General features: G+C 40.2%; 1 protein-coding gene across 1 annotated transcript; it reads right to left on the bottom strand.

Annotated features, from left to right (window-relative positions):
- Positions 1 to 672: 672 nt before the first annotated feature.
- LOC111156982 (secretoglobin family 3A member 2) lies at positions 673 to 4569 on the bottom strand. The gene is made up of 3 exons (XM_022518165.1): positions 4378 to 4569; positions 1203 to 1405; positions 673 to 805 (listed from the first exon to the last, which is right to left on the bottom strand). The coding sequence occupies exons 1-3, from the start codon at positions 4430 to 4432 to the stop codon at positions 782 to 784; spliced, it is 282 nt and encodes a 93-aa protein (XP_022373873.1). The 5' UTR covers positions 4433 to 4569; the 3' UTR covers positions 673 to 781.
- Between the last annotated feature and the right edge of the window lie 14470 nt (positions 4570 to 19039).

The following is a 19039-nucleotide window of genomic DNA, read 5'->3' as shown; positions in this document are numbered from 1 at the left end:
TGAGATTGCTAGATCATATGGTATTTCTATTTTTCATTTTTTGAGGAATCTGCATACTGTTTTTCAGAGTGGCTGCACCAGTTTCCATCCCACCAAGAGGGCACAAGCGTTACCTTTTCTCTATGTTCTTGTCAGCACTTGTTTTTTCTTATTTTTTGATAATAGCCTTTCTAACACGTGTGAGGTGATATTGTGATTTTGATTTACATTTCCTTGATGAATAGTGATGCTGTGTACTTTTCCACATACCTGTTTGACATCTGTGTATTTGCGTTGGAAAAATATCTACTCAGGTTCTTTTGCCCATTTTTAAATTAAATTACTTGTTTCACCTTGTTTTGGTTTTTGCTATTGAGCTATATGAGTTCCTTATACATTTTGGATATTAACCCCTTATTGGATACAGGATTTACAAATATTTTCATTTTTATATTTAAAAAAATTCTTTAGAAGTGAGGGAATAGGAGCTTGAGAGGCACAGAAATACTGTCAAAGAGCAGTTGAAGAAAATGATGATGTTTAACTAAGAATCAAGCAGAGAGGGAGGAAAATGTGTGTTCTCTTGATAACAAGAGGCTCTCTGGAGTTTATGACTCAAGGGGAAAATTATCTTCTGGGCCCTTCTGAGCAGAATATCCAGAAATAAACACAGGACAAAACAAAATCTATTCATTGCTTTATTCATTCTTTTCAGGGGTCACTACATCTTAGGATGGAAGGAATTCTAGCCCTGGAGGAGAACACCATTCCCCTTCCCCTCTGCGGCTGTTTTGTGCTGACATCACACCAAATGCGACAGCGCCTCCTGAAAGGCAGAAGGATAAGAATAAAAATAATGTGGCTTACATGTGCTTAGCATGTTTCCAAAAATAGTCACCAACCTATTTAGCCACCATTTTACTGATGTGGAAATGGAGGCCCAGAGTGGTTAAGTCCCAACTAGAATCACCAAGCTGAGAAATGCAAAGTGATAATCAGAACATAGGTCTCTTTCGTTAAAAAATCCCTTCTAGAAGTGTAGATGTTGCACCTTCCTTGAGATTCCTGGACATGCAAGCTTTGTACGAGTACATCCAAGGAAATACATGTCCACAAGCGAGAACAGGGTGAGGGGGAAAGCGGGGAGTGGGGGTGGGGAGAGGGCAGATATTTAGGTGGCTAAGCTCTGCCCATTGACAAATAAGCCCACAACCTATATTTACCAGCAGTTTCTTCACTGCCTCAGAGGTCTCTGGTCCCAGCTCATTCACACACTTTCTTAGCCCTTCCACAAGGTGCTCAACAGAAATGCCCAGAGTTTTCAGAAGAAGCTTTAATGGATCCATAAAAGGGAGAATGTTGTCCACAGGTAAAGGTAAGACTTTGTTGACAGCATCTGGCAAACTGTTGACAAGGAAGGCAGTAGCTGCAGAGCAAAAGGGAAATTGAGTGAAATAAGCACATCTGACTCCTGTCTATGACTGTCCTACTTTCCACTGTATCCATAAACAGCTGTTTCAGTCTCAGTTGATTCAATGAAATGTCACTTGATTCGATGAAATGTCACTTGATTGATGAGAACTTCTGCCTCAGGGCCTTTGCATCTGCTGTTCTGTCTCCTTAGGACTTTCTTTCTCCAGTTAGCTACATGTCTCTCCTCAAATGTTACCTCCTCAGGAAGGTATCTAAAGTAGCATCATCCATTATCCTTTAACTTCCTTTATTTTTCTTACTATTACTTAAAACAGTAAATCTCATTTATTTATTTCTTGCCTTCAACCTCTCACTAGTATGCAGGCTCCATGAGAACAAGAAGTTTATGTTTTATTCACTCCTGCACCTCATGCCTAGAATAGACCCTGGCATGTAGGAAGCACTCAGTAGATATTGGTGTTTCACTGAACAAGAATGTACTTTGCATGTGGCTATCTCCACAGTCCATGGCTTTGAGGCCAAAGAGTAGATTCCATAAAGAATCTTCACTTGGGGACATGCATGAACCCAACCAAATACAGCCTAGGAAACTGCTCCCAATCAATTCAACTCAATGCTGGAAACATAACTGAACCCCAGCTCTGTAGTGGCTAGTGCAGATACATAGATGAATAAGACAAAGATATTCCATTCAGAGAACTTACACAGTCTAGAGGACAATAAAGATTGTATATGCCACAATGTGACGTGTGCTATGCTCACATCATGGATAAAGCTCCATGGAAACCTAAGAGAAGAGATGACCAGTTCTAATGTGGTAGAGTGTTAGAGCAATCTTCACAGAAAGATGCTGCTGGAGCCGTGTCTTGAAGCAGAATCAAGGGTCTCAAGGTAAAGGGGAGGGGAGGTGCACTGTATAAAGGAACAAAATTAACAGGGCACTGAAATGTGAGGATGAAAGTATGCACACTGCCTGGAGAGCCTTCCAGAGCAGATGGAGTGCAGAACTGCAGTGAGGTATGCTGAGGTGGGGAAAGGAGGTAAGGCAGCAAAACCCAGGTGAGGTCAGATTTTCAGAGCTTGGAATGCTATATTAATGTATTTGAGACTTTTTTCCCTGTGGGCATTGGGGAGGTGTCAAGGCTTTTCTATGGAACAACTGAATTTTGTATCTTTGTCTTTAGAAAAATAATTTTCACATAGAAGATGAATAGGAGGTAGAGTGTAGAGAATGAGAAAAATATATACAGTATACATTTTAACAAAACACATGTGCAGATATGTTAACACACACATTCATAAGCACACACATAAGAACGCTTATCTTCCAGGATGCCTGGGTGGCTCAGTGCGTTAAGTGTCTGCCTTCTGCCTGGGTCATTATCCCGGAGTCTGGGGATTAAGCTCCATGTCAGGCTCCCTGCTCAGTCAGGAGTCTGCTTCTCCCTCTTCCCCTCACACTGCTTGTGCTCTCTCTCTCTCCCACTCTCTCTGCTCCTCTCTCAAATAAATAAATAAAATCTTTAAGGAAAAAAAAAAAGAACACACATCTTCCTAGTAGGACCCTGCCATAGTTCATTTTCCTTTGGAATCCTTTCCATTTCCCCATTCAAATCGTACAAGTGAAGCCTGTGCACCTATCTTCTCTTTCTTTTCTACCACCTATTGTCCCTCCAAAATTCTCTCCCATAAGAGGGATATTTATTTCCTTCCACCCAGCTTTCTGTTTCCACCCCCATATGTAGATATTTGATGCTGGTTACTAAATACAACAAAATAGCCAAAACCGGTGAAGTTACAAATTGGTCCAAAATTTCAGTAAAAAGCACAAACTAAAGTTGCCAGTGAGGGTGTGAGCAGCACCAATTTTCTCATGATTAATCTCCCTACTTATTTTAAAGGCTTTGGTGACTATCTTCTCTGTATAGACTTATATACTTCCAGGGGAAGAACTTCAAGGCTTTCTGTTCTTTGAATGTACAGTGGCTATCACAGCGCATTTTGCAGATGCATCCAAATGTATTTTCCAAAGGTTAAAATGACTCCCTTCAAAAAAAAAAACAGAGCAGTTCCCATTCTCCTCCAAGAATCCAACTTCTATGCCTCACCTAGAAATTGAACTGTAGGCCCCCCAGTTCTCCCACAGAGCGCTGGCTATATACATCTCCATGCATTAGTCTCGCATTGTAGTGCCTTCTGTGTGAACAAGTCTTATCTCCCCTGTCAGACTACATGCCCCTTGTAAACCATCTCTGTGTCTGATTCATATCTAAATCTTCCACTACTTATCCAAGTGCCCAACAGGTGTAGTTATTCAGCAACTATCCATTGACTGTGTGAATGATAAATGTAGCTATGTCTCAGGAGAAACAACCTGGCAACTGATTATAGAAGATAGGAAGAATGATCCCACATAGTTTCAAAAGAAAGAAGTTACAAAGTGAGATTTTGACTCAAGATTAAGAAAGAAAAGGAAGGGGCGCCTGGGTGGCTCAGTGGGTTAAGCCTCTGCCTTCGGCTCAGGTCATGATCTCAGGGTCCTGGGATCAAGCCCCGCATCAGGCTCTCTTCTCAGCAAGAAGCCTGCTTCCTCCTCTTTCTCTCTCTGCCGGCCTCTCCACCTACTTGTGAACTCTCTACTTGTGAACTCTCTCTGTCAAATAAATAAATATAATCTTTAAAAAAAAAAAAGAAAGAAAGAAAGAAAAGGAAAACATTCAAGAATGTTGACAATTAGTATGAGTTGGCTAACTTCTTAGGTAGGATTCCTTAAGGATAGTGCTTCTATGGGGTTAGAGCTTTGTAGGCTGGGGTGGGGGTGGGGGATTGCTGCATATGAAATCCCTTCCGACCTTTCCATTCTGTGATTCTAAAATTCCCTCCACCATACTCCCCTGGGAGCCAAGGCTTACTGATTACATTCGTATTAATAGAAAAGTAGAGACGTGTGTTCAGGCCACTTACCAGAGTAACTGCAAATGCTGATGGTCACCAGCAGAAACACAGTTACCAGCTTCATGACAGGGTTTCTGTGAGATATGCCTGGAGTTTAAAATTGAATCGCAAAATGCACTGAATCCACTGAGCTAGGGCTCCAGTTACTATACGATTTCTGCACAGACATATATTTATAGCCCAGTCATAACCTAATTTCAGTCACTACCACTTGACTCACCCTAGAGAAGAGCATGAAGATCATGTTTCCTCACTAAACAAATGGAGGTTTTTCCACATTCCCTCGTATTCCCACAAGAAACAAAGCCCTAACTTGAAGCATTCTCAAGGACCTCTCATAAAAGCCCTTCCTTGAACAGAGATGCCAGTGGGAACAGAGAGCTCTAAGAGTCCTTGTCTTGAAAGAATCTTGAAAGGAAGGGGAAGTTTTATATTAGGATTAAAAGGAGCAAATGTTGTTTTCCTCCAGCTTTCTATTCAAAGTTTGCAGAATCATATTACTGATAAGCGACCTAGTCGTGGAAGGAATCAGTAGGTCCCATCAGCTGCAGTATATACAGACTCAGCCTCATTGCATTTAAGGCCATATTTCTTTAGAATTTACCTCTGCCCACCCCATCCCCACTCACAGATCTGCCATGGCAAGACCTCTTATTTTTTCTAGGATCTCCCAATTAGTTTGAGAATCCCTACAATGTGCCTTCTCTGTTCTCATATAGAATAATACATTATAGGAGCTAAAACTCAAAACGCCTTTGTAAAAACCTAGGATTCAATATTTACTCTTGGTGTAATCTTGGATTAAACTTTTTATTTTTATTTTTTTTAAGATTTTATTTATTTATTTAACAGAGAGAGAGATCACAAGTAGGCAGAGAGGTAGGCAGAGAGAGAGGGAAGCAGGCTCCTTGCTGAGCAGGGAGCCCAATGCGGGGTTCGATCCCAAGACCCCGAGATCATTACCTGAGTCAAAGGCAGAGGCTTTAAGTCACTGAGCCACCCAGGCACGCTGGATTAAACTTTTTAAGTCTATAGTATTGGTTTCCTCATCTAAAACGTGAGTGTGTGATCCTGAGGAAAAAAAAATTTTTTTCAAGACCCTGTCTACATAAATAATTTAGGTCACCAAAACATGCATTTCAGAACCATTCCAGCAACCCAATCCCACACAGTCACATAAAACAAACACTGTGCCAGCCATAAGAGCAGTCTACTTGCAAGGCTGCCTCCCCATCCCAGAGCCAGGACTCAACCATGGAGCTCCAGGACATCCTTACTTATAAGCACAAGCCCTGGAATTCCTTGAGACTTCTGGTGCCTCCCATGCAAGAAAGAGGGAAAGAAAGAACCCTGAAGGAGAACAGTAGGAATCAGGGTCCAGGTAGGTGCCACTTCCAGCTCAAACAGCACTGCTGGCCTCAGCCATCACCATCATGAAGGAGGGACACAGAAGATGCTGAGAAAGCTATGCCAAGACACAAGCCCCTTATGGTGCACGACCACAAGTTGGTGCTCTGCTTGTGGGGGTGGTTATGTCAGGAAAATTCAGTAAAATGATGGAAACAGAGAATGTAACTGTACCAAACCAAGATTAATACTTATCATGTGTCACCTGTTATTTATTCTTAAAAGGTACTGTGTTGTAACTGCCAATCCTTTATTTTATAAACTGCATGAAGGAGAAGATGAATTACCACCATGCTGATTCCCTCCTTCTGCTTCTACTGGCTGTCTCTGCCAGAGACAGTTTCCATTTCTCCTGGGTATTAAGCACCTAGCAAGGCATACTGATCTGCCAAAATGCTCAAAAGGCCAAGGTTGTGTGGGAAAGCTCTGGTGAGTCGATGCCAGCCTTTATTTTTATGTTGAGGGGCACCTGCTTGGCTCATTGGGTAAACCATGTGACCCTTGATCTCGGGGTTGTAAGCTGAAGGCCCATGCTGGGCATGGAGCCTACTTAAAACCAAAAACTGAAAAAAATAAATAAAAAATTTTTGTTGTGATCTCTTTATGGGATACTAACCAAAACTGCCCTCATCTGTGCTTGTCATTTCCCAGTTTCCTTTCAGATCCTTTCCCTGCACATCCTCTCCTCTGCTCTGTTTTAGAGGAAGCTGAGTTTTCCAAACTGTGGTTTTCTGGCTTCCTTACCTACTGTGTCTGGTTAGGTTCAGCTGATGGAGGGCACTGGTAGGAAGATTCAAAGGGAGAGAATGGGAGAAGCCAGGCTATTTCTTCCTTGGTTCACTTTAGAAAATATCTTGACGAGTGACTCATCTTCTCCATGGCTCCAGCTCCTTCCAAAAAGGCCCTGTGTCTGTGTTACCACCCAAGCCAGGCCAACCCACCATTGTTCCAGCTTCTGCAGCTAGGCCCCAGCTCCTGGCTCCAGCTCCTCACTCTCTGACTCCTGGCCAAAGAGCACTAGCACTTTCCAGCATTTTCTAATATCTGGATTGACTCAGCTCCCTGCTTCTTGCTTTAATTGCATTTCTAGCACCTTGTAAATTATCCTCCAAGTTTATTAAATTCTTCCATTTTTGCTTACCTGGAATGGTTTTGATTTTCTGGCTGGAATCTGATTAATAAAGCATTCTAAAGTATTATAGAGTTTTTGTTAAAAACAGATCTTTCAGTTTTTAAGCAGAGGTGTCTCTCTCACAAGTGATAAGTTATACATCCACGAGGGGGCAGGGCCAAGACTCCTCCACAAGAAATATAGCATTATATGCACAAAAACGATTCTTCCTTCCAACCTGAGTTGTCCTCTGAGGTTTCCTGTACTGTCTTGAGCTTGTCTGCTGGCCTGACCAGCATGAGTTCACTTCTCCAGGAAGATCTGTGTGCTAGATTCTGATAGGCCTATCAAAGAACCTGCCAGACATGCAGCGTTGGCTGAAACCTAGCCACAGACACAGCTTAGACTAAAGGCTGGAACCTGTTCTATGCAAAACACACACACACATTCAGCAACACAAATATCCACATTTTTACACATGTATGAATAGTCATATGTGCCTGTGCACACATCCACACACAACCATCAAGTACTACTGTTTTCACTCACTCATTCAACAAATGTTTATTGGTAATCCTCTGCATGTCAGGAACTAGAACTGGAGCAGTAAACCAGACAAGCAAATTTCTCACCTTCCTGGATGTGACAGTGTAATGGGATAGAGAGAATGAACAGGTGAGCAAAGAAAAGAACAAGCGGTAAGTGGTCAGAAGTAAATAGGGTGCTGTGACAGGGGACAAGTGGATTGGGGATACAGTCGGATTTGAAAAGAAACTTGGACTTGGCTACTTCCATGCTTCGTGAGTTCAGAGCCACTGCATTCATCAGGTCTTTTTTTTCTGTATCTTTGATGCTCTGAGATCTTGGGGCCTTGCTGACCTTGGAGATACTGCTCTTCCCAGAGCTAGCTAATTCCTAGAGATAGCAAATAATTCACTTAGGATTGCCCCTTCCATATGCAAACCAACCACCCTAGAGCCCTTATTGCCAACCACCTCATTTATGGAACTCACACTCGGAGCCACTCTACGCCTACCACAATCATGCAAGGCCAGGTACCAGACAACTAAAGACAGCCCCTACATCCCAGAACCAAAAGAAATTATTCAGACAAGGCAATCCTAAACCTGCTAACCCTGTCTCATCCAATCCTTCCAAAAGAAGCAGTAAAGGCTCAGTCCACTTCAGCCACAACATACACACTCCACCCCCATCACCTTTCTGACAGATCTCATTCTTCCCTTGTGCCCCTACCCCCTGTGATGTGGCCACAGGGATCTGTGAGTATAACAAACTGTCTTTTCAATGGCAGTCATCTGATCTGTTGGCCGAAATAATAAAACCTGTATTTTAAAACAGGAATCAAGTCTTTTCTTGCACCTTTGTGATGCTACTGATACTGTCTTTCTTGCAGTGTAATTATTCAATTAATGTTTTCTTTGCCAGTACTAATTTGTAAACGTCCTAAGGGGGTTTATCTTGTTCACATTTGTATCCTAACACAGAGGCTTACACACCTGATAATATTTTTAGGAACCATTAATCAGTGCCAGGTACTACACTTTGCATATAGTATCTATTTCATCCTCACAAAATCCCTGACCATAAGAGCTTTTATCCCACTTTACAAATGAGAAATCTGAAGCCAGAAGCAATGAATTAATTGCCAAGATTACTTAGATAATAAATAATGCAACCAGAACTTAAGTCCTTCCTCTTCTGATTTGTATTTCTTTACTTTTAAACACTTAATTAATATGCATTTCCAGTAAGCATTGGTGAAATGAATTAATTCATTAAGATAAACAAAATGAAAAGGAAACAAGTAGCAATGTTTCCAAGTTAATTTGGGATGTGCTTTTTGAATGAATTCTTTTTGTGAAGACTAAATTTATAAGTAGGAATGGAAATTCCATTAGCCATTAACAATGATTTACTAAGCATATTTCATATTTTTGGCTCTGTGGTGGATGCTAGGAATACAGCAGGAACAAAAACAAGAATGACTCTTGCCTCATTTTAATTCTATGAAAGAAAACTAGAAGCAAGTCAGTAAGTCTTTTTTTTCTCTGTAACAGGAATGACAGTTATAATGAAACCAACTGAATATAGATGCAAGACACTGATAAGGAAAAATAAAAGAATCAGACTGAGATTTCATTTAACACTCCATCTTCTAGCTGCAGAGGAGACTGTCATTGGGAAGTTACACCGGAAGTGTCATACTACAGCTTATTTTCTCTCTTCTACTTGTGACAATAGGATGGTCAAGTAGCCTAAACTGAAGGCCATATAAGAGGGGGAAATAGTCTTAAAATTCGTCTTTAAAAATACAACCACTTAGGCATGCCTGTGAGGCTCAGTTGGTTATGCCCCTACCTTTGATGCAGGTCATGATCTTGGGGTCCTGTGACTGAGCCCAATGCTGGGCTCCTTGCTCCATGGGGAGTCTCCTTCTTCTTCTCCCCACCCAACTTGTGCTCTCTCTCTCAAATAAGTAAGTAAAGTCTTTAAAAAGAGCACACATACACAACCACATAAAATATAATCAAATGTCACAGCCCAGTATGTCAATCTCATAAATATTGGAGAAAAGCAAAAAAATCTGTTCCTGGCTCCCTTTCATACTGATTGAATCCTAGCCAGTGAAAATCAGTCCCTTTTAGCCCCTTTCTAGGCACTGCAGGGAACCCCAAATGGAATGTGAGCTCAGGATGATGAAACACAGGAAGTAATAGGCAAACCAAGACCTGCTTGAACCAAAACATGGGGAGCATCAGAAGGCGAGATAAATGATTGGTCCAGGGGTTGATTTTTCAATATAGAGACTTCATGAATTTAAGTGGTTCTTAAATTCAAAGATATGAATAAACAGAGAAGATAAGAAAACTACAACTTGCAATGTTTTGTTTTAGAAAGCAACAAAGATGATAAGGTGGGCTGAAAAGAATGAAGCGTGGACCGTGTCTCTTTTACCTTTTGATGCCTACCACTGTTCATTCACAGTGCCTGACAAAAGCAGATTTCAAACAAAACCTTAATTTGCAGCCAAGCAATGAGTTGTGTCATGAATTCAATGAGAAGGTATGGCTAGAAAAAAGACTAAATGCTGATTGGCTGAATCAGACAAGCACTTGATCCAGCAAGACCTTTTTTTCTTTTGAAGTATAATTGACATACAACATATATTAACTTCATGTGTACAACATAATGATTCAGTATTTGTATATATCGCAAAATGATTGGCACAAGTATAGTTAACATCCCTCACCATACAGTTACATAATTTTCTTACGATGAAAGATTTATACACTTAGCAAATTTAAATATGCAACAGAATATTATTAACCATAGCAATCATGCTGTACATGACACCTGCATAACTTACTTTATAGCTGGAAGTTTGTACCTTTTGACTCTTTTCACCCATTTTGCCACCCTCATCCCTACCTCTGGCAACCACCAATCTGTCAATCTGTTCTCTGTAACTATAAGCCTGGTTTTCTTTCCTTTTTAAAAAATATTGCACATATACTTGAGATACTACAGAATTTATCTTTCTCTGTCTGGGTTACTTCATTTAGCCTAATGCCCTTGAGGTCTGTCCATGTTGCTGCAAATGGCAGGATTTCCTTCTTTTTATGGCAGAATAATATTCCATTACACATACACACCATATTTTCTCTATCCATTCACCTACTGATGGGCATTTAGGTTGTTTTCAAATTTTGGTTATTGTAAATAATGCCGCTATGAACATGGGGGTGTGTATATCTTTCTGAGTTAGTGTTTTCTTTTTCTTTGGATAAATACCCAGAAGTGGAATTGCTGGATTGTATGGTAGTTTATTTTCAATGTTTTAAGGAAGCTTCATACTCTTTTATATAGTGGTTGCACCAATTCACATTCCCCCCAACAGTATCCCAGGGTGCCCTTCTTTCCACATTCTCACCAATACTTGTTATTTCTCATCTTTTTGATAGTAGTCATTCTAACAGGTGTGAGATGGTACGTCTTTGTGGTTTGGATTTGCATTTCTCTGATGATTAATGATGTTGAACACCTTTTCATGTACTTGTTGGCCATCTGTATGTCTTCTTTGGAGAAATGTCTAATCAAATCCTCTGCCCATTTTTTAACTAGATTGTTTGGGGTTTTTTTTGGTATTATGTTGAAAGAGTTCTTTATATGTTTTTTATATTAACCATTTATCAGCTAAATGATTTGTAAATATCTTCTCCCATTCAGTAGGTTGCCTCTTCTTTTCTTTGTTGGTTTCCTTGGCTGTAGAGAAGCTTTTCATCTGATGCAGTCCCACTTGTTTATTTTTGCTTTTGTTGCTTATCTGGCAAGACTTGATCAATAATGAGAAATACAGATTCTTATGCAGAGGGAAATCTGGTCATAAGAGTTCATAAGCAGATTAGTGGAAAGGAAAGCATAAAGATCTCTTAGTGACCAGGAGGACTCTGGGCCCACATGACCACATACTGCCAATCTATGGTCCACCCCCCCATTCATAGTTAATGTTGTTGTCTTTTTAGAGGACCAGGAGAGCATTTGCTATGATTTACTTCCAGCAAAAATGTCAAGCCCTCACAGAAGATGGCTCTTCAATGTCTAGCATGCATTCTTTTTTTTGTTAAAGATTTTATTTATTGATTTGACAGACAGATATCACAAATGGGCAGAGAGGCAGGCAGAGAGAGAAGAAGGGAAGCAGGCTCCCTGCTGAGCAGAGAGCCAGATGTGGGACTCAATCCCAGGACCCTGGGATCATGACCTGAGCTGAAGGCAGAGGCTTTAACACACTGAGCCACCCAGGCACCCCTCTAGCATGCATTCTTCACACCATGATCTTGTCCTAAGGCTTGCCTTCTAAAAAAAAAAAAAAAAAAAAAAAAAAAAAAGTCTTGCCTTACAATTGCTCTTTATAGAGAAATGACTTCACCTTGGTACCCTGGCAACCTTGCCAAGATCCACTCAAGCAAAGGGTGTTTGACCTTGACCTTGAACCTGAGAGGTGGGGGGCCTGCTGGAGCTACTCTGAGGTCATCTCCCACTCATCTTTCCATCTCCCCTGGAAGGCTGTCTTCAGACATTCCTCATCACCTCCCAGGTTCTATGAGGTCTAAGGCTTCCTGCTCTACCCCTCTCAGAAAAAACCTGCAGAACACAAAACCAAAACCATTTTGCTATATTCTAGAATGGATACTCAGGCAGGAGGATATCCCTCAACTTATGCTATAGTCCTCCAACTCCTTCTTGTCTGGTTTCATCCTTTCTGCTGTATGGGACAAAGAGGACAGGGAGCTGGCACTTTTGGTTTACTCTTCTCTTTGCTGTCTATGTAAGTGGTAAACTGCCTGACCTAAAAGGGGTTCCTGTCTCTTTAACAGTTGAATCAATCAGGCTTAGCCTTGGGGCACCTAGGTGGCTTAGGGGGTTTTAAGTGTCTGACTCTTGATCTCAGTTCAGATCTTGATCTCAGGCTCATGAGTTCAAGCCCTGCATCTGGCTCTACTTAAAAAAACAACAGGCTTAGCCTTGCCTTGTCTTAAATGTGTGTGCTTGACACCCTTCCAGTAAACAGCCAAAAAGCATGTACACCATGTGGGTGCGACTTGGAGAGGAAAATGAAAACTTCACGGTACACTGCCAAGTTTAGGTCCTCACTCAGCATCTCAGCTATAAATCATTTTCCCCCTTTCCAAATGTTTACACTGTGACTCTACTGACCAGCAGTACAGTTTGCTGTGGCATTTTTACTAAGGTGTGTGGGCCCCTGGCAAGCCTCATTCAAATGTGCACAATAGATGGTATTTTCTCAACAATGTCTCCACCTTCTCCAAATCTTTCCACTGTTACAACTGTTCTTTTGTTCCTCGAATGCCCTTACTCTTCCTTCAGTGATTAAGTGCACAGGTCCTAGGGCTAGCCATTTTTGGATTCCTGTCCTAGCTTCTCCACTGAGGAGGTTATGTTACCTTTCTAGGTATCAGTTTTGTCAACTTAGAAAAATAAAGCCAACAAAATGAGTTCCCTGTGAGACTGTTAAAAGGAGTAGTAAGTTAATACATGCAAAATGCTTAAAAATTAGTACCTCAGAATGGGTACTCAATATATGTTAGATAGTACTATTAACATCACCATCCCCCTCCTCCTCCTCATCTCTCCATCTCTTTTAGTTTTCCAGCCTCCTAACCATAACCTCAAACACAGCAGGCACCATGACCAATGACTTCATGAGCAGGACTCATGCATTTAATTTTGAGTTATATTTAGGAAGCTCTATTTATAATTTTCTCTTTAAGGAATTCCATATTTCTTAAGCTTGCTACGAAGAATAGGAGGAAAATAGATCTTCACTGTATCCTGTAAACAAATAAGGGAGTTTTTTTTGGTACATGGTCTTGAATTTGAGACAATTTCAGACTTACAGAAAAGATTTGAGTACAGTACAGACTTTTTTTTCAGAAACGTGTGAGAGTCAACTGTTGACCCAATGCTCCCTCGCTTACAAATATTAGTGCATACAAGCAAAGACATTCTCCAATGTGACCATAAGCAGGAATTTAACATCTATACAGTGTTACCATCCAAGAGTTAGATCCAATTCAAATTTCATCAGTTCTCTGAATAATGTCCCTTACAGTGAAGGATCCAGTTCAGAATCATGTGTTTCATTCAGCTGTAAGGTCTTCTAGTCATCTTCATTCTGGAAGACTTCTCAATTACTCCTTGACTTTCAGGACCTTGACATTTTTGAATATTACAGGCCAGCTTTTTTGTAGAATGTTGCTCATTTGGGTTTGTCTGATATTTCCTCATGGCTAGTTTCAGGTTATGGAAGAAGTCACACCGTGATCCCAGCGGATCCTAAGTTGGCACATGGCATTTCCCCTTACTGATTTATGCTGTTCATCTCAATTACTTGGTTAAGGTGAAGTCTGCCAGACTTCTCCAGGATACTTTTTTCCTGTTGTGGGAAGTTATTCTGAAACTATGTAAATATCCCATTCCTAGTCAAATTTTCAATTTATCATTTAAATATCAAAATGGACTCATGGTTTACTACTTTGTTAAATGGATTATGATCCATTACTCTAAAGTTTTACTTGAGCCCCAAATTTTGAGCCCCTTCAAGCTGACCTCACTGCCTTTGGGTGTGTCCCCAACATTCTTTGTGCACTGCCTTGCTTTCTGGCACTACCAGATGCTTCAGGCTCATGATCAAAATTCTGTGCCCCAGCCCTGAATAAACACTTCTTCAAGGAGTGACCCTTAGTACTTCATCTAAGAGTAATCTTGGGGGATCATCTATGTACTAGGTTGCTCATTTCAGCTGGGCTGTCCAAGGTCTGATCTTATCCTGTATTCATGCCTCAGTTTACTAGCTCCATGAACTTGATTGATGATGAAATAAAAAGAACAGCTGACAGGCGTCAGAGAAGTTTTAATTGAGCCCAATCTCTTTGATTTAATTCCTGTAGCAAATCATCTCACCTTTCTAACTCTTGGCTTATTCATCTATAAAGAAGGGTCACTAATGCCTACCATATAGGGCTGTGTGGATTAATTTAGATGGTATAGTTTCAGTCCCTTGGTTTATAGTTGGCATTACAATAATGAAAATCATCATTCTCATTCCATCAAACCTAGAAAAAAAAATTCAGGCTTCATTCCTTGATTGTCAGAAAAGGGAACTGAGAAATAAGACATAAGTTCAATAGTCTTTCTTTTTAAGTCAACAAGAGCAAAAAGTGTCCAGAGCTCCAAAGTCACCTAAAACTCCACAGGTTATGAAAACACAGATATAAAAATCTACTAGAATTATCCATGAATGTGGTATCAAAATCAAAGAAAAACTCATTTTATTGTTGATTATTATTTACAGGCAACCTATTTAGATCCAATTCAAAAGTTTGAAGCCATTTGCAAAATCTTACCAGTTATTTCAGGCAGCATAACAAATCACTCCAAAATTTGGCCTGAAACAACCCCAGTTTATTATTTCTCATGATTCTTGAAAACAACCGCATTCTTCTGCTTCATGGATGTTTACTGGAGCACTGGGATGGTGGATATACAAAATACTGGCGTTTATGGTTGGCTTTGGCAAGGAGTCCAGCAGAGGCTGTCCACAGGAAGTCTTGGTTGTCTATAAGTTCAAGAAAGTATATTCCAAGAAATGAAATTGAAATTGTTTATATCTTAATGTCTTAGCCTCAACAGATATACAACATCTCTTATGCTATAGTCTGTGATGACAATCAAACCATAGGACCAGCCCAGATCTGAGGGGAGAGGAAATAGACTTTTTGGTGGAAGCTTCTGCAAAAATGACTTGACAATATTTAATCCACAACAAAGCTATATTAAGAAGGGTATCCAAGACTTTCAAAGAATCATATTAGAGACAGTTAATGAATATGGTAACACCAGCCTTGAGATAAGATGAATCAAGGAGACCTTAAAATATTACTCAAATACTTGGAAAGCTACCTTAATGAAAGAAGAATAGACTAGGATATAGAACAGAATTTGAGAGGTTTTTTTTAAATGTGATGAGAAATCACAGGAATGTACAGTTTAGTATTTCAGTACTGAAACCAACAAACAGTGGTTGGCTGAGGCTATATTTACTATAGAAAGGTTCTTAGAAGAGAAAAATGGATTAGATCATCTTTAATACCTTTTCCAATACTGTGATCATAGATTCTAACAGCTTCCTTAACCTGAAGCTTAATTCAAGAAGAAACCATTTTAGAATTGGGGAAGCTTCTCATCTGCCATTTCTTGGACTCTACCACAAGCAGAATTCCTCAGTGCAGTAAATGTTGATGCACAAATTATTTTTTGCTCTGGGTCTCATTTTTTTTTTTAAGATTTTGAGTATGACAGGAATTCAGTAAAGTGTCAGGATATAAAATCAATGCACAGAAATCAGTTGCATTTCTTTACACCAACAACAAGACAGAAGAAAGAAAAATTAAGGAGTCGATCCCATTTACAATTGCACCCAAAACCATAAGATACCTAGGAATAAACCTAACCAAAGAGGCAAAGAATCTATACTCAGAAAATTATAAAGTACTCATGAAAGAAATCAAGGAAGACACAAAGAAATGGAAAAATGTTCTATGCTCATGGATTGGAAGAACAAATTTTGTGAAAATGTTTATGCTACCTAAAGCAATCTACACAATCTACACATTTAATGCAATCCCTATCAAAGTGCCATCCATTTTTTTCAAAGAAATGGAACAAATAATCCTAAAATTTATATGGAACCAGAAAAGACCTCAAATAGCCAAAGGAATATTGAAAAAGAAAGCCAAAGTCAGTGGCATCACAATTCCGGACTTCAAGCTCTATTACAAAGCTGTCATCATCAAGACAGCATGGTACTGGCACAAAAACAGACACATAGATCAATGGAACAGAATAGAGAGCCCAGAAATAGGCCCTCAACTCTCTGGTCAACTAATCTTTGACAAAGCAGGAAAGAATGTCCAATGGAAAAAGACAGCCTCTTCAACAAATGGTGTTGGGAAAATTGGGACAGCCACATGCAGAAAAATGAAATTGGACCATTTCCTTACACCACACATGAAAACAGACTCAAAATGGATGAAGGACCTCAATGTGAGACAGGAATCCATTGAAGTCCTTGAGGAGAACACAGGCAGCAACTTCTTCGACCTCAGCCACAGCAACTTCTTCCTAGAAACATGGCCAAAGGCAAGGGAAGCAAGGGCAAAAATGAACTATTGGGACTTCATCAAGATCAAAAGCTTTTGCACAGCAAAGGAAACAGTCAACAAAACCAAAAGACAACTGACAGAATGGGAGAAGATACTTGCAAAGGACATATCAGATAAAGGGCTAGTATCCCAAATCTATAAAGAGCTTAGCAAAGTCAACACCCAAAGAACAAATAATCCAATCAAGAAATGGGCAGAAGACATGAACAGACATTTCTGCAAAGAAGACATCCAGATGGCCAACAGACACATGAAAAAGTGCTCCACATCACTCGGCATCAGGGAAATAAAAATCAAAACCACAATGAGATACCACCTCACACCCATCAGAATGGCTAAAATTAACAAGTCAGGAAATGACAGATGCTGGCGAGGATGCGGAGAAAGGGGAACCCTCCTACACTGTTGGGAATGCAAGCTGGTGCAACCACTCTGGAAAACAGCATGGAGGTTCCTTCCTCAAAAGGTTGAAAATAGAGCTACTCTACAACCCAGCAATTGCACTACTGGGTATTTACCCTAATACAAATGTAGTGATCCGAAGGGGCACTTTTTATAGCAGCAATGTCCACAATAGGCAAACTATGGAAAGAACCTAGATGTCCATCAACAGATGAATGGATAAAGAAGAGGTGGTGTATATATATATATACAATGGAATACTATGCAGCCATCAAAAGAAATGAAATCTTGTCATTTGCAACGATGTGGATGGAACTAGAGGGTATTATGCTTAGCAAAATAAGTCAATCGGAGAAAGACAATGATCATATGATCTCCCTGATATGAGGAAGTGGAGAAGCAACGTGGGGGGTTTGAGGGGTAGGAAAAGAATAAATGAAACAAGATGGGATCGGGAGGGAGACAAACCATAAGAGACTCTTACTGTCACAAAACAAACTGAGGGGGGCCAGGGGGAGGGGGGGTAGCAAGAGGGTGTGGGGGGGTTATGGACATTGGGGAGGGTATGTGCTATGGTGAGTGCTGTGAAGTGTGTAAACCTGGTGATTCACAGACCTGTATCCCTGGGGCTAATAACACATTATATGTTTATAAAAAATTTTTTTAAATTAAAAAAAAAAAGATTTTGGGTATGAGATAAATGAGACTATAATAATTTAAGTCAAAAGCAAAGCTACTTGATGCTCAACACCAATTTAAATACTTAAAATATTTCTCTTTTGAAATATTTCAAATAGCTCACACTGTCTCATCAATACTTTAAAGAATGACACTTTCACAGGTCCTGACAGCTGGGGCCGTCAGTTTGACCAGCTGAATTAGATTATGTCTGATACGTTTCTCTGCTCTAGAAGTCCCATAACTACATTTTCTTTTTTCTTTTCTTTTCTTTCTTTTTCTTTTCTTTTCTTTGTTTTTTTTTTTTTTTTTTTAAGATCTTAGTTATTTATTTGCCAGAGAGAGAGCGTGCGAGTGCACAAGCAGAGGGAATGGCAGGCAGAAGGAGAAGCAGGCTCCCTGCTGAGCAAGGAGTCCAATGTGGGACTCAATCCCAGGATCCTGGGATCATAATCTGAGCTGAGGACAGACAATTAACCGACTGAGCCACTCAGGCGTCCCTGTATATTTTATTTCTTCCAGGGCTGAATAAAAGGAAAAACTATGGGAAACCATGGGGTTTGTGAAATTTGAAATGAAACATTTAAAAAATGGTTCACCAGTGCCCTCTTCTGGCCAGTTCAGAGATGGCGCTAGAGTTTGTCTAGGGAAAAAAAAAAGCAAAGCAACAGCAACAGGTTAATGAATATCTTTGTGCTAGGCACCCTGCTAGAGGAAAATAAGGAATTGCAAAGTTAAAAAAGGGAAGGGAGGGTTTATCGTTTCTGGTTTTTTATCTACTTCTCAGATTATAAGCCAGCTAAAAGAAACACTCTCAAATGTAGGAGAAGGTGTGGAAACTCTTACAATGGATTTGGGGGTCCACAAAATCCATATGGGGAGGGGCTGTACATGGAGTGATGGCAGAGTAATCAAACTGACCAATAAACCAGGAAGCCTTGGAAGCCTCTAATCCTCAGAGATTTTTACAGCATCCCTAAATATTTAGAAGTGTAGAAGGAGACCTTCAAGATTTGTCATGCCAGAACCTTGATACACAAGTGGACTTTCTGCTGGACACAGGCTGCATCAATATTCAATCGTCTGCATTTCTTAGCATGGATGCCAAACCCAGGACTTCTGAGATGTTATCAACAACAATAGCAGAAAGCATTTAGAAGGGACAGAGCTGATTCGGGTTCCAATATAAGGGGCCTGCAAGTTGCCATTCTGTCCTAACAAGTAAAAAGGTGAACAGATTGAAAAATTAACAATTCTTTATCCGTAAGACAAACTGCTGCTGCAGGACTGGAGAGACAGCAAGGCA

This window comes from Enhydra lutris, unplaced genomic scaffold (assembly GCF_002288905.1).
Source record: "Enhydra lutris kenyoni isolate GAN:26980312 unplaced genomic scaffold, ASM228890v2 scaffoldscaffold50, whole genome shotgun sequence".
NCBI lineage: Eukaryota > Metazoa > Chordata > Mammalia > Carnivora > Mustelidae > Enhydra > Enhydra lutris.
The sequence above is the reverse complement of the archived record's forward strand: the minus strand, read 5'-3'. Positions and strand labels throughout refer to the sequence as shown.

What these genes read in the sequence shown, in the direction of transcription:
- LOC111156982 (XM_022518165.1), bottom strand. Translation starts at nt 4,432, where the DNA reads ATGAAGCTGGTAACTGTGTTTCTGCTGGTGACCATCAGCATTTGCAGT. An exon ending in CAGCATTTGCAGTTACTCTG is followed by an intron (nt 1,406 to 4,377) that starts GTAAGTGGCCTG and finishes TTTGCTCTGCAG; the next exon opens with CTACTGCCTTCCTTGTCAAC. An exon ending in AGGCAGTGAAGAAACTGCTG is followed by an intron (nt 806 to 1,202) that starts GTAAATATAGGT and finishes TCTGCCTTTCAG; the next exon opens with GAGGCGCTGTCGCATTTGGT.